Here is a 16561-nt window from a genome sequence, read left to right as displayed (position 1 = left end):
TTTTTATCGTCAGTCTCTCACAGGTGCTCCAGCGTTACTTGTCACGACTGCATGTCTGGGTCTTCCACACGTCAGATGGAAATCTCTGCACTTGGTGTTTCAGCAGGCTGACAGCAATTTATTTGAATGTTTCGTCACAACGGTGGTGCATATTGTGTTGGCTGCCCGCACACCAGAATGGCAACAGCTCATACCATTCTGACACACACATAGTGCTGTCACAAGTCCTGCCATATTAGCCAAATGGCCAGTGAGGAGGTGACACGTTTTTAATTCCTTATCCACAACCCAGATCCCGGGATATGTCTTATATTCAACCATCGAAACCACCAAAATGACAGATTTGTGCAAAATGAACTGAGTCAAAGACACACTGACACGTTCCACCAATGTAAGGCAATCAGACAATAATCAATAACAATGCTTGTGTGTTATAACCTCAGTCGTTGTTGAATAGTCAGTATTATTAAGGAGTTCTAGCAGGTGAAGATCAGCAGTCTCTCTGCACCTCCGGGTTGTACAAACAGCCTTTACCCTGATAAGTTTAGGCCCATGCCCAATTACACGCTTGCAAAGTCATGCCCAAGTAGAGAATTATGAATAGATCCTACCGCAGCCTCATCCTCTCACACAGTGTTAATACCACCGGCCCAAAGCAAACTAACAGGAACACACACGCACACTCACAGACATATACATACAGCTAAAACATTGCTGTACTTCAATCTGCAACCACAAACACTAGTTTCTAAGAGCAATAAACAGAGTAGGTTGACTATAATTGGCTGCACAGTGGATAACAATCATTTTCATGAATGAAAGAAATACATCAAGTTGTTGTGGCCAAGAAATAACAAGAAAGAGAGCATGTCATAAAACTGTTATGTATTGGATTCACACCTATACTAAATATTAAACTTACATTACATTACAGTACAGTACGGAAACAACTTCAAAGCCAAAATAGTTTAACACCAAGCTGTCAGCAAATGTCAAGAATCTTATTGACTTGGGAACTGACATGAATATGTTGTCTCTATTTTAGAAGAGGTACTTATATTTCACTAGCCAGAATAGCCCAAGGCTGGCTGCGTCAGTACATACCTACTACATACCTACTACATAATGTAAATACAATTCCTCGCATTATTCTGGAAGAACAAATTTAGCACACACAGGATAATCAGTAAGTTAATGAAATCCTCTCAAAGATAGGAACTCTATTTTTACACTGTGATAATTAAAGTACTGCACAGTTATAATTTACAGCCCTCGCTTAATTGCATAGGAAAAGTAAAATGGGAAAGGTCTATGAGGAGATTAAAATGCGGTGTGTGTGTGTGTGTGTGTGTGTGTGTGTGTGTGTGTGTGTGTGTGTGTGTGTGTGTGTGTGTGTGTGTGTGTGTGTGTGTGTGTGTGTGTGTGTGTGTGTGTGTGTGTGTGTGTGTGTGTGTGTGTGTGTGTTTGTGTTTCTGCTCTCGATGTTGGGTTGCAGCCTCAACAAGAGATTTCCATGCATCTAAACAAAAGCATTATATCTTTTAGCATCATGGAATCAATCAAAGATTAGGTAATGAAATATGTACTGTCCTATTTTCTTCTGCTACCAGGCCCTTTGACAAATCGAGCGCAATCCAAAATCTCCATAAATCACTATTAAAGAGAAGTATATCATCTCCAGCGCATATATCTTCCCCAGCCTGACCCGTAGACTAATGAGAAGAGGCCTAGACTATCTTGTCTGATTAATTAATTCAAAATGTCGCCTGTTATTCAAATGTGAGGCTGGTGTTATTTGAATAAGACTTGACAGAAATGCCTGAAGAAATCATTTCTGGTTTGTGAGGTTGCTGTTGCATTACTGATGATGGCTTATGGAAATGTTAGAAGCAGGGAGTATTTTCTCCCTCTGCGCCACTTCTCTCCCCCTCTCTCTCACCTCTCTCCCCCTCTCTCTCACCTCTCTGGTCATGATAGCTCAGAGAAGTGTGTCATTACTTCCACCCGTTCACAATTAGGGTTTTAGAACTTATTTCCACTGTCCTCTGTGTTTTTTGCATTCCGTCCCACAACTGGCCCAGATCTGCAGGGCAGTGCTTTGGCTCCACAAGAGGCATGCTGGCAGAGAGCGAGGTCATGGTTTTTACAACAGCAGCTCCCCACTGCTGACAGCCACTGCTGCCAAAGTGACACACACTGTTTGGCTTTCCCACGTTCATACAGCTAGCTCCACAGCCACATCTTTATCACGCCCCACGCCACACACAACTAATCACAATTACAATGTAACGTTACTCCTCACTCGGATTTCCCAGGATCGCTCCCTTTAGCTCACCATGCTAAATCATATACAAGGTAGGCTACACAATTATCAAAGGTGTACAGATAATAATTGTAAAATATCTGACTCTATAGCATGATTTTTCCTTAACCCTAGTTTGTGATCTTTACTGGAGAAAGCGGAGGAGACGGATAGAGTGGGGGTGGGGAGGAGAAAGGATGGAGGAATCGGAGTCCGTGGGTCTACGTGCGTGAGGCTGGTGCACACCACTCTATCCCTTTCCTCATCAAGCATGGATTCTAATCAGGGCTCGGGAGATAAAAGACACTCAGTCATTAAATAAATTAACTCTTCCACTCCATGCTCTCCATCAGCACCCGGGAGAGGCCAGGCCGTGCTCGGCATACTTACAGACAGAGGTACCAGGCGCCCTCGCACCTAGCCTTCACTCCAGGACCTGACGGGTCGGCCGACCCACACAAAAACACACACACACACACACACTACGTTAGGGGATATTTTTCATTATTTAGAGAATGTGGGGAACCACGCCTTCTGTTCTAACCCAGCTATGTGCACATTTGCATGGGAGGCCTATCACTTTGCATAATTGTATTAAAAGACCGAAAGCAAATTGAGGGCATTACATATACAGTACAGACTGACACAACTTACTATATGTAGTAAAACTGTAGAGGTTTAAATAGTAAACAAACCCTTGCAACTATGCTGATTCAGTGACTTTGTGAGATTTTGTTGATGGGAAATTTGAGCCTTCACACACAGGAAACAATTGAAATGACGAATGGTGAGATAGTAACTATTCAAATCACTGACAAGCCAAATCAAAGCTGACATTCTCTTCCTACGCACCCGTCTGAGAGCAGAGAGAGACCCTTATGAGGCTTACTGATTCACTGTTTAAAACTTTGACTTCTCTGCTGCTCGCATACACTCCTACCTTCCACAGTGCTACGAGAAAGAAAGTGCTACCTAAATATGTATCAATCATTCTGACAAAGCTAGTGCTTATTTGAGAAGCAGAAGTGAGGGAAATACACCGTGTCAGCAGAATGTCCATTGGCAAAACTTGCTTTTAGAATTTTCACTGCAATGTGCAGAGAGAAATGACCTTAGAAATCCCTTACAAGGTGCCTGGTATCATCCTAATGCATGCTTTAATTCTCCATTACGTAGAAATGAAATACCTGGTAAGGTGGAAAAGACATTAGTGAAAGTAAGGCCTGAACAGAATGCTCTGGGGATGTCTGTGGCACACAGGATTAAATATTAATGTGTCTGCTGCTAGGACACAACAGACACTCATATCATGGCTACTGCACATCAGCTCAGTGTGTTCACACATGGGCTCCCGAATCTTTCACTTTCAGAAAATCCTCAATGTTTAAGATGTTAAATTAAATTACTGTTGCTAATATCCCAAAACACACATACTATGAAAAAGCACATTGTCATCATCCTTTCTTCACAACATCGAATATATCTTATTTTTGTTTGCTGTTCCTTTTCCAAGTGTACAGACATGATCAATCATATTGATACATGCATCTAGGTTGCCAACATGTCATTAACTGTGTTATAATATCTATAGACATGTAGTGGAGATATTAGGGACATCTGTTAAACATATCAAGCAAACATCAGTCAATACCTGTTATGTTGTAATATAAGTAATTCCATATATCAGTAGGTGCTTTTCCTTTCCCATGTACTTCCTAACAGCCATAACTCCAGGAAAGACTGAGTACTCCCAACAGCATGCTAGTGGACAGGATACCAGCTCACAAATCTGGGGAGCGGACCCATCCTAAATTCATTAGGAGGAACCATCCAATCTCCCACCGGAAAAAAGGGAGAGAAAAATAGCAGTAATGTACTCTGGGTGACCTCCACTTTCTAAAGGGAAGAGAAGCCAGCCTTTTTCGCTTTTCAATACCCGTCAATGTGGAGTAAAAGGAGGGACAGCGTTCCCCTGCTCGCCGTCATTAATCATGGCTTTCTGGGAGCAAGAGCGTATTAATTTCTGTCATCCCAAACATCATTGCGTATTGTTATGGCACGGCTCAGTCCTCATTCACCACCAGGCGTTACCCGCTCGTCCTGGCTGAGGGAATACAGGCCCGGTGTGGCTATGTTTCAGAGCAAGAGGCCTTTATCCCTGGGGCTCTGACACCAATTAAGCCATTTCACCAAGAGACGAAAACAGGACCCGCCGTTTCACTGTAACATGAGCCAGAACCTAGTCGTTGGCCACTTGCCATCTTTCCATTGCTTCAGCCCACAAAAAATGAACTTCAAGGGCTTAGGTGAAGAAAAAGAAAGATACATTTAGAGTAGACTTATACATTCACCAACCCATGCTTGAGTAAATATGACGCGAGAAGAGGAAGGGGATTTCAGTCCCTTGTGTATTGTTCTAGGAGTAGAGATAGTAAATCTGGATCACTCAATAATAGAAGGTTTCTCTGTGTGTTCAACACCAGGAACCAATATGTTGACTTTAAAACAAATACAGCCCCATCATGGAATTGTTTTCATCTGACCTTCAATATATATTTTCACTTTTTTTAATCATTATCTTAATGTTGAGTAAAAATAGACAATCTCTGTCCCATTTTAATAGTATCATGTAAGGCAGTACAGTATTTATTGATGACTTCGAAGCTGGTCATCCAGTTGTCGTTAGACATTACATCTGCTTTTACGGTTTTATGGTTGCCTTTTGGCAGGCAGCAGAGTGGGGCTTGTCAGGGCAGCAGCAGAATAATGCAAGGTTTGTTATGAATTAAATATTAGAAATCTTAACACAGCAGCCAATAAGAATTATTTGCCTTATTAAAGCAGCAGCAGAAGACGCTGATTAAATTTTCATTGCATTGCAGTCTTTTTCCCATTTCGGCCTTCAATATATCATTCTAATGTGTGAAACATGTGGAACAATGGCTTGTGGAACAATGGAAAAGAGTCTTCATTTCAGCCGAACAAATAAGGATAGAACTTTAGAAAACACCTTTAGTGAAGATACATGTGGTACAACAAGGGAGAAAACGGACTACAATCACGCGTTGTTATTCGACATGGTATAGCATGTGTGTGATAACATTGATAATGATTTGAACACGGTAGCAGCCTTGCAATGTTGTACTGTTATAAATGCTCAAATAAAATCTGTAAATCTAATAGCCTACATCTGAAAATGCCAACACTTCTCTGAGAGAAAAACGGTTCGCCTGTAAGAGTTCCATTCACTATACATGTTACTGTATTAGATGGATAATATTATATGAATCATATAACCTAGAAAACAAACGACCAATCATAAAATAGATAAACCCCAAAACAAATAACATCATCAAAATATATTTCCTGTGAACAGCAGCGGTGCACCTCTGTACTAAAACCCATTATGGCATGTTGGTTGTCCACATGTAATGTGTATGGAGAGTAAATTAACATCAGGCATCTATTGCCCCATGAGAAAATCTCTTCCCTGAAACACTGGAGCTAATGAAATGGGGACCTATAAATAGCAGTATCATTACTGACAGCAGACCAGTCTCTCTATCTGACCCTCTTTACACTAATAACTGCTATATGGCAATATAGCTCCACCATCTAACGATGCTGCGTTAAAACATTAAGACCAAGATTGGGCTCAGATAAAGAAACTCTATAGGAAACATCCGGTAACCAAACCTTTAGTTGTATCATTGTTATAACTGTGTCTTCCCCATGGTCCAGTCCCTCTGTTACCTGACCTGATCTGTGATCAGCTCTTACTGAATCAATATCACTTATCGCACCATAAGACACTTTCAGACTAGTCCCTTATAGGCTTGAACTGAATATTACCGACACAAATCTAGCAATGTATAATTGAGAAAATGTCATTAAGTAAACATGAAACGAATTGATTTAACAGACATACTCGCTGTCAAATCTATATCTGAAAGGAACCATCCAGCGAGGTCTGCATGGGTAAATGGTCATTTTACATTTTGCTGTAGACATAAACACCGTGGTGGGTGGATGGCTTTTTAAGCTTTTACGCCTGCTGACAAAATTATTGATGACAACACATCACAAATTGTACTTATTTCATATACACATGTCAGGGGAAAAGTATAAAATATTGAAAACAGCGTGGCTGGTGGAACATTCACTTTAAATGAAAATGTAATGTTTCAATACTGAGCACAATTTGGTTAACCTGCAAAGAATAGCTGCCGAGTCAAAGGTGATATCGAATTCATCAGCCGGTCTCTTTCTGGTCTGTAGAGCGCGCAGCCGCGGCAATATATTAGAGGAGATGCCATGCTAACAGATGCTGGGGCCCTGATAGAGAACAAGCTACCCCCTCCATGTTGCTGTGCCCCTAAAACATCTACAACATTTCAGTTCCTCCATCAACATAAGGGCATCATGTAGCCCACAGGGGGAAACATTATGACCTCTGGCCCCTGGAGAGGAAGGCTTAGCTACGCAACGATCACAAGGGATATAGTGTAGAAAAAGAAATGATATATTCTGCAGGGATTGAACATCTCGAGTAACTCACACGTAAGACAAACATATTCCCATTGATTTAAAAAAGAATAATTAAGCCAACTGAATTGATCAACTCCAATGAAATTATAATACCAGAATTCTGGCTATGAGTTAATATTCTATATGTTCATATTCACTGTGTTTTCTTGAATAACAAAGATTGGAGCAAACCGAGGGATCTGAGATAGAAGGTATTTAAATGAAACATGAGCTCCAGAGTTGGGGGTGGGGGAGCAGGGACCATATTTATTAAATGAGATTAGCAAATATAAGACAATGTCATTGATACCCAGACTGGGTCAATGTGGGAGGAGCCTTTCTTCCTGATGGAGGACGAACAATGCTGAGGAGGATCTGAGAGATTTATTCTAATTTTCTTTTCTATTATTCATCACGCTTCAGCAGCATGTTGGTTCAGGTGGGATACTCTGTTTGGTTAGCAGAGAGAGGCACCAGAACATTGAGGATAATGGAGAGTGCACAGAAAGCAAGCAAGGGCCATGCTGCTCCAAGCTTTACCGATGTCAAACGTGTGAAATAAATGTGTGGCATACACGAAGAAGTATTCCTTGACAGCCACACTCCTACAGCTGTAACCCCTCAATTTCAATCAATCCTTCCCTTTTGCATCCCAAGCAGCCTCTCCTGGCTGCCACCGCCTGAAGATAGCTATTTCACCACCTCTGTCATGCCTAATTAACAACGCAGATGTACAATTTAGAAATTTCGCAATTAACCTACTAAAATATTGTTGGAGGATGCTAATTCTTATGCCAGTTGCCATAAAGACTCATTTGCATAACGTATGTGGAAAAAACAATTATGGGCTGTTGTTCGCATAGGAGCCCACAGAAAACGCTTCCAGCTATAGAAATTGGAGCGAGAGAGGCAAGTGCAAGGTTCTGCATGAGTACAGATGGAGGGACATCAGCACCAGCGGATTATCGTTCAAAAGCACCTCGTTCAGATCAGAATCAGATTCCGGTGCTGCTATATACTGTAGGAGTCAGGATAACAAAATACAACAAATACTCAGGGCATGTGAAAGCATGAGATTACAGATTTTCCCTCCCTATTGATACTGATATGCACCCTACTTTTTCTCTATTCTCTCTTTGTCATATGCTTGCTCTTTTTTCTCTGTTGTTAGGAGAAAGGAGGGAATTTGGGAGCTGCTTAGATAACAGCCCCATCTTCCCAATCCCCTGCCCGCTGCCCGATGCAGAGGAAGCACAAGTGGCCCTGCCATTGAGACGGCCAGGAACCCAGCTGTGAGAGAACCATTCTGCCGAGCGCTATCTAGTCACTGCAGCCACATCACTGAGGCACCCTCAAACAAAAAGCAGCCAAAGTCAATTGTCTGTCTGCTGAATAGCTTTCTGTTCCCCGGCATACATTGACTCTGGTATTGTGCACAAATCAACACTATAAAAAAACAAATGGTAAAGAACAAGGCAGTCTTCACAAATATTGACTTGTGATCTTGGGCCATGGTAAGGATACTGATATCATTAACTTAGATAGTTTTCTCATTGTAATAATAATACTAACACAAATACTAATAATACTAATAAAAATACTACTACTACTACTATTAATAATAATAATAATAATAATAATAATGGGATGTCAAATTAACAACAAACTAGATTAAGGTGGCTCATTAACTCTGTCAGAGAGCCTTGAAATTAATGTTCCCGAAAGGTTTGAGAAATGCTTACCCCTAAAACCTAACAATATTTACGCAAGGTAATGTTTTTACTCAGCCTTGCATGTGGTTAATTACAACCTCACTCTGAAATTAATTCAGCCAGTCCAGTGTTCATAACCACAGCGTGCACATAGATGAACAAACAGACACATTTTGTAGCATGTTCAGCAGTGTGTTCAGTAGTGTGAGGAGGCTAACATAATGCTGTCCAACACAATGCTGACATTCCCCTAGTCTGTTAGTGTAGCTAGTCTCTCTAATCCTTTGCTCTACACACTGGATGTGGGCATTGATCAGCCTGAGTCTCCTGCACTCTCTTACCTCTGCAGACCTCCCGTTTCTGAACTTGATGAGTCAAAGGTCAAGAAAACAACAGGTCAATAAGCAGCCAGGAGGAGTGCAGTGCAGCTGAGAGAGCTGTGAAGAGGACTAAGCCTCTCAGTGGCGCACTGTGATTTAGATTGTAATAGTTTTCTGTAATCTCTTTCTATTGATTAAACCTCACATCAAAGAGGAGTCCTGCTGCAGAACCTCTCTTTTCCTGGTCAGAAATACCATATGGAGGTAATCTTTCGCCGTTGTTATTCTTGCTGCTCCCGCTGCTGCTGAAAGCCTCTCTTCCAGGGTGAGAGAGAGGGGAAATAAGAGCAAGAGAAAACAAACCCAGCACATCTGATTAGCACTGAGATCTCCCTCCACAATGCACTGTAGTTCTTCCTCAAGCTATGGCAGAAAGAAATGACAGCATACTTATCTTTTTAGAGTTTACTTTTCTTTATCTGCCCCTGACATGCTGGGCACAATTCAGAAGAGGTGTGAAAAAAAAGTAATGTCGAAGAACAAACCTGTGTGATCTTTTGCAGATTGCTAGTGTCAAACATGATGAGAGAGAAAAAACAAAAAGGGCACAGAATTCTAGCAGTTTTAGCAATATCTCACATTCAGCTCATTGAAATGCAAAAACCAAGAGAAAGTGAAAAAACAAACCCCTCCTGCTAAAAACACTCAATTTACTGACAAGCAAATGACTTCATGCTGCCACTTAATCTCATTTCTTCCATAATGCCCTCTAATTAGCATATCAAAGTGAATTAATACTTCTAGGGTCTTAGCAATGAGGAAATCTGCTCTAGGTCTACAATAAGAGTGCCAAAAATCCTCCGAACACTACAAACAGCCTTGCATTGCAAAACCCATCTGTCTGTTTACCAGTCAAGTGCATCCCTCTCTCTTTCCCAACCACACAACACGGGCTACTGACCCAAGCGGAAAAATAGATTTAACTTAACCCCCCGCCCTTGACGCCATGCACCGAGGTCCCTGGTGAGTTTCTGAGATTCTAAGTGGGAGGCATACATACATTAATTCTCCACACAGGTTGAAATGTCCGTCGTATTTCTAACATACATATTAATGTAAAGATTCTAGATATATATCAGGTATTGTTCCACATTGTTCCCCTGGAGCAGTTTAAGAGAGCCTTGATACAACTACTCTACTCTTCTCCCAAAAATACATTTTCTGCGCAGTTTTGAAGCACATACTTTAAACATAAAATAATTAAAGCTGTGTTTGTTTGTTGCACTGCTGTCAAATTCATGGTTGGAAATGATTTTCACCGGATGGGATCATTGCATGGTTAAATGACATTGGGATTGTGTGCCACTTGAACAGACATGAAAGGGGCAAAGATTCACAGGGGCATGTGAATGGCCCACAGTGGGAAAGAAAAACAACCCGGTCAAGAAGGCCACCAGACCAGCTGAGCTCTGTCAATGGCTAAGAGGGGGGAGGCTGTGACTCCAAACCACATGTTAACCACACGCACACTCACACAGATACACGCACACTCACAGACACACACACACACACACAGACACACAGATACACGCACACTCACACAGATACACGCACACTCACAGACACAGACACACACAGACACACACACACATCATCCATTCACTCTTTAAACAGATGTAAATACGTATGTTTGCTGTCATTGTTTACATGGCTACAATACAAACACTTCTGGTTTGATTTAGCCTGTTTTTATTTATGCTTGATACAGTGTGAACCAAGAATAATAATGAGCATTTTATATTTCCGAACATTGCTCTCTCCTTTGATTTACGACAAAATATCTTATCAAACTAATTGCATTGAATTGCATTTATGTATCTATTGATAAAGTATAATCAAATGAAGGCACTGGAGTATCTGGTTACAATGAGATCAATAATGTCCACCTGTCAAATGTTTTCATACATATAAGATGTAGACAAAACTGCAAACAAGCAAAACACACACACACACACACCTCTGAATTTTGAGGCACGTCTCAATTCAAAACAGAAAGTGGATTTAAATTCATAAAAGTAAAAACAATAACTTTACAGCTACTTCCAAATGCCAAACGGCACACAAAACACACACTGATCAGAGGGACTGGGATAGAGAAAATGTACAACCAGAAGAAGCATTATTACACAGCCATTTCTAAATTGAGTGCTCAAACAATGTAGTACAGAAGAATATTGTTTAGTGGGAAAAATACATTGAAACAAAGGCCATCAAAGGGATTAAAGAAGATTACAACAACTGAGCTGGTAAACAAGCTCATTTAAATAATTTGCATACTTGGAGACTCTATTCCTCATGCATATTTAATTAGATCTTTAATGTAATATGAAATATAAATATGTAAAAAGTAATCCAATATGTGCCCATGGAGATTTGAGTTCTACAGGTGGGGTTTAGATCTGAAAGCGTATAGGGAAACATACATATCGTGTGTGTGTTTATATTGATGCATGGATTCATCTATGATGCACACGCAGAAGCATACACAATACTGTATGCACAGTCGCTCACACACTATTACATAGAGCTAAACCATCCAGTGATCACATTGTCCCTTTTTCTTACACGATCGCACGCTCGCTTTCCCTCTTCCTTTTTGACAGGCATAAAGAATGCCTCAAGTAGGCAAGGCAGCCAAGCGGGCCCTTCTCCTGCCCCTGTGGACACCTCCTGTGGCCAAGAAGTTCATTAAGTTTTATGGTCTTCCCCAAGTCACTTCTGCTTATTATTAGCCCCACAAAGGCCACAAATCTGGCAAGCCATCACTATTTTGAAGCAGTAGCAAGTGAATGTCATTTAAGTTTTTTTGTATGATAGGCCACTTTCCTATGTTTTAAAATGGGTTTAAGAGTTTACCGGTATTTGACAGCTGTCATCCCTCTCTCTCTCTCTACAGACACCAATATACAAAACTTAGACCTGACCGGCATGTAGGGGAAAATGCCAAATGCTTACATCACTCTTGTAATCTGATGTATTGTCTCTTGTAGTCATTAACTAATGCAACTTTGCCATTGGTATCAAATATACCAAATATATCAAATATTCACTAGCAAGAGTAAGTATAATGCTCCTGGCAACAGATTGAAAAAGAACTTTCCACAACTTGAAATCTTTCAAATTAAAAGGACATTTTATTTTAAATGTATTTAATAAAGTTCAATATTTTGGGCAATAATAAGAACCTCTGCCTATTAGACTGTATAGGGTATTGGCCCAAAAAATAAGCCAAAAACACTTTAACAATAATAATGAATTGCAATATTTTGTATATGTTTCATATACACCGACAATACTGAAAACTTGTATTTGTGTTTTACATTGCAGTGCAAACACATTTTTGTAATAGGTTTATATGTGAGAAGTTGACTAGCAGTAACCTCCTTTTGGCTCATAAAAATTGTGAGAGGAATCCTATCCATGAAAAAGGCCTTCTCCAATAATGTGGGCATAAAATCCTTCGTATTTTTTGTCATATCCAAATGTTATATTATGTGTATTAGGTCCATACGATATCCGTCTGGCCTTGGAATGACTGGCTACCTGTCCTAACAAAAGCATCACATCATTGGCTGTGGTGTTTGTGGCTTCTTATGAGCATTCTCCTTTCACCAAAACCTACAGGCCCACTCGACCTTAAGTAAACCACAGAAATTAAAAGGCGCATTATGATAAAATACTGTGCTATCAGTGTATCATATTTCATTTGCTGCATTTGCTGTGACGTCAGGATTGCATGGCATCGCAACGCACAAGAAAGGTGCACAAGACAGGTTAACCCACTATTAGCAACCTATTAGTTTGTGGATTTATTATGGTTAGAATTTGAAAAAGGTGATCCTAAAGTCGCATGGTGCCACAATTGTCACTCACTCGCTTGCACATGCACAAACTCACTCACACAGTGGACACACACACAATGTTGTTGTTTGGGGGGAGCTTGTTTCCCCTTTCGTGTTTTACACATCATCTTACAGAAGGCTACTAAGATGACCAAACAAATGTAATATAAAAAAAGATATACTTAAAATTAATTATACATAATAATTAAAATCTTAAATCATGTCCTACTTTCTAACAATGTGTTAACCCTAATACAATTACTAATTTGTATGCTACCCATTTGTATTAGGAATGTCAAATGATGTGCAGAGACTGGTTCTAAAGACTGTCCACGAATGCCTGGCAAATATTTTTGTGGTGTTGTTTTCTATTAGGCTACACAATGCTGTTATATATACACTTTACACCGTTTCATTGCACTTAGCTTGTCACGTTAGAAACGTCTGACTTTATTGATCCAATGAATGCTGTATGTGCGTTACAGATGGCAACAACGGTCAGATAGACTGGCGCTAATAATGTCAATAGTGATCCTGTGGTCAGAAAACCTCATTATGCAGGAGATTACAGTGTAACTGACACATTTTGGGATTAATTTAAATAGTGAAAACAGGGATAATCACTGTAGGCTATACTTTCAATGTTAATAAAACACAACGACGCATAGTTGAGATGCAGCTCACATAATGGGCGCTGTGTGGTGTAGCCTAAAAACACCAAAGCCGGTGAATGTCCTTTATTTGTGGGAAACGGGAGAAAGAATGTGACGCACAGCGTAAACATGTGCAGGTTGCCAGCTTGTCCATGCCACGGCAATGGAACCATCGAATAACAACCCTCTATCAATTTGTACGTGAGAGCACATAATACATTTTTGTGGGGTATGGATGCTTCTCAACGGGTGAAACCATAGCCTACATTTCCCCGTTACAAATTTGCTCCGTTGCGGAGCTGATTCTGTCTCCCGCTTGATAACATCGGATAAGGCTGCCTAGAGGAAAATAAAGATGGCGGTGTGCAAATGCGTTGAGGCTCCGCAACGTTTCCTATTATTACAGTCCTCGTGTTGTTTAATCCTACACTTTAATGCATGTGAAATCTTACCAGTTTTCTCTTTGATCTCGCAGAGGACGCTGAAGAGTGCAGGTTTCATTCTGTGGCAGTTCAGTCCATGTTTCCTGTTTCAGTTTGAGACAAGAACCAACATTGAAATATAGTCACTATAACACCACAGTTATTAAAACTTTTAAGATATTACTGAATAATGTCCTTGCTCTTTACAATAACTTCGAGGTCTTGCTCACTTTGCACATGGAGGATCTGTAGGTAATGTTGACATGCATCTCAAAGTTCTAACATAAAGACTTATTTGTCAACACGAATGACAATGGATGCATTGTTTGTTGAAATACTAACTATTCTGTATGACTTCAAAGTTAGTTTAAAAAAAGTTTATTTGTTGAAAATTCACAATTGAAACTACTCAAGAGTGTACATTCAAAATTGTTACTAATGGAAAATAACTTGCTATGGAATTAAATTAGGACATTACCCAACGTTATTTTTAAATATCATGAGTTACTGTGAAACACATTATTCTACAAATACGCATCAATCAATGTTTACAGTAGCCCAGCCTACCAATACGCAACATTATATGTAAATGAAATATATAGCCTGCACTTTCCCCTAAAAGTTTATGTAGACTCCACACTAGGCAAAGATGCAAGTGTCAGAACTGTTAGAATTACTGGATGACAGGTGTTAACTTTTTAATATATATTGCTCCCTGCAACTAATTGTCCGTGGGTTTCAGGTATGGAGCAGCATTGTATAGCCTAGCTACCTGTTATTACATGGGCATTAATTAGCTATAGTGCGTAATGGTGCGTAAATTGTTTTGTAGTGAAAACATATAAATGAACCAACTTTGCTTGCGCCTCGTCCAGACTTTGGTCAGTAATGGTCATTATTTGATGCAGAATGTCACCGATATCTTGTTTTCGCCCATCATCTGTCCCATCGTGTCCATGTGGAGGCTGCAGTCCCATGCCTCCTTGTACGGAGTGGCCAGCCAAGCTGACACCGCCGAGAGCCTGCATGATCCGGGCTTGTTCGTCCATAGTCAGCCGCAACAGAATCAATGCACTAAGCCACACAAACGGAAATTTAGCTTGAAAAACTCACATACAAAAACTACTAGTACATGTGTTGCGTTAAGGAGCTGAATATTGGTGATATTGCGCTTACGCGTATAAGAAAAAATAAATAGGTGAGTACCAGTGATGGTATCAATATCGCGTGTCCATGTAATCACTTTCTTACTATCTTGTTTATTTACGGTCCGAAGTGTGTGTAGTTATGAATGTTTATGTCCGAAAATGCATAAGCTATAATTCTTCAAAACTTCTTTGTCAAAATGACAGCCGCTGTCCCTCGTATCCTGCACGAGTCCTCTTGTCAATTCGTCTTTCTCTTTAGATTTGACGTGTTGGGTATTGCTGATCCTTGCTGATCTCTCATTTATTAGCGGTCTTCTTTTGATTATGTTTCCTCTTGCAATTCCTCTTGTAAATGTTCAAATCCCCATTATTGTGAGCGCGAAAAATATCCAAAGTGAAATTAAGCAATGAGCAAGTGAATGAAAATACAACAACAATTAAAAACAAAATACAACACTTAGGTAGTAAATGAGTACCTTCTACCTGTAAATGTATAGCAATTATTTCCAAGATAACTGCAAATTAAATAAATCATGAGCGGCATTGGTAGCCAAATGCAATATTACAAAATATGAAATGTAGAAAAAAGTTAATAGCGTTAGTGGAAAAATTATAGAAAAAATAACAGCGAGAAATTAATTAGGCTACACGCTTTAAAGCGATGCGCAAAAATATCTGCCTGCTGAAATTTATGAGCCCGAGCCTCTGCCTGTGTGCTTTATGTTGTTTGATGGCAGCGGTAGTGAGCGATTGACAGTGTGCCAATGCCACTCACTCAGTGCAGACGTGTCAGAGCAAAAAAATACTAAATCGGAATAAAAATGCACGCTCCGCCCTTCAGAGGAGGGGTCTATATTCTTGTCACTTCTCTCTGGAACCCCGAAAATAAAATGCTAGAGCAGTGCTTGAGATTGTTATTATAATGATGAAATAACGGTGGAGTCCCACTTGTCGTATGCCTTACCCGTGCACGTGCACCAAAATGCCGTCATTCTCCACACATAATAAAAAATTGGAGTGTAACACACAAAATAAAATGCTTAGCAGAGTTTTATATAGTTTGATACAGAACTGATAATGAATTGCACTGACTCTTCGCTTCTCAGGGCTATGCTATGTATGGTCGTCCCTACCAAGGCTTGCCTCATAGGGTAGGCAAGCAGAAGACATGTTTATAATATTGGAAGTAAACCTCATCGACCAATCAACGCTGTGTTTGAATGCGACTGACGACCAGGGTGACCTATTGCTGGCCGATGCATGGTCCTGAAAGCCCACCCACCACATCCCTTCATGTACTTCTACAAAGGACATAGAGGAAGAGGCGAAGCGAGAGGTTTCACTCTCCCCAAAATCTGTCCAAAATAAGCCTTATGCGTTTCTATGGGCTTATTTTGGACCTAAGCTTGTCGCCTTTGGGACAATTACTCCAATTGTTAGGGCAGAAACATGAGCATCTCTTCATTATATACATATCTCTGAAAGTATATAAACTTCTGATTGGTCGTTGCTACGGGTGACATCCATTGCACAAGCAGGCAGCACTGCTCAGCGCTCCCCTGCAGTTGCTATGGC

At 40.3% G+C, this 16561-nt stretch overlaps 1 protein-coding gene across 13 annotated transcripts in view; it reads right to left on the bottom strand.

The window, feature by feature from the left end:
* The window catches only part of LOC139545474 (pre-B-cell leukemia transcription factor 3-like), a 79173-nt gene extending 63056 nt beyond the window's left edge, over nt 1-16117 (bottom strand). For 3 of the 13 annotated variants that reach the window (XM_071353275.1, XM_071353279.1, XM_071353285.1), the window contains exons 1-2: nt 14694-16112; nt 13869-13942 (exon numbers count right to left, since the gene is read on the bottom strand). In XM_071353275.1, coding sequence (XP_071209376.1) covers nt 13869-13942; nt 14694-14887 — 268 coding nt within the window. In that variant the 5' untranslated portion in view covers nt 14888-16112. Of the gene's footprint in view, nt 1-13868; nt 13949-14693 lie in introns of all 13 variants that reach the window. The other 10 variants (XM_071353280.1, XM_071353281.1, XM_071353282.1 and 7 more) reach the window with 6 other exon arrangements.
* Nucleotides 16118-16561: the final 444 nt, after the last annotated feature.

This window comes from Salvelinus alpinus, chromosome 19 (genome assembly GCF_045679555.1).
Source record: "Salvelinus alpinus chromosome 19, SLU_Salpinus.1, whole genome shotgun sequence".
NCBI lineage: Eukaryota > Metazoa > Chordata > Actinopteri > Salmoniformes > Salmonidae > Salvelinus > Salvelinus alpinus.
Note: the sequence above shows the minus strand (reverse complement) of the source record. Positions and strands in the feature narration are given on the sequence as shown.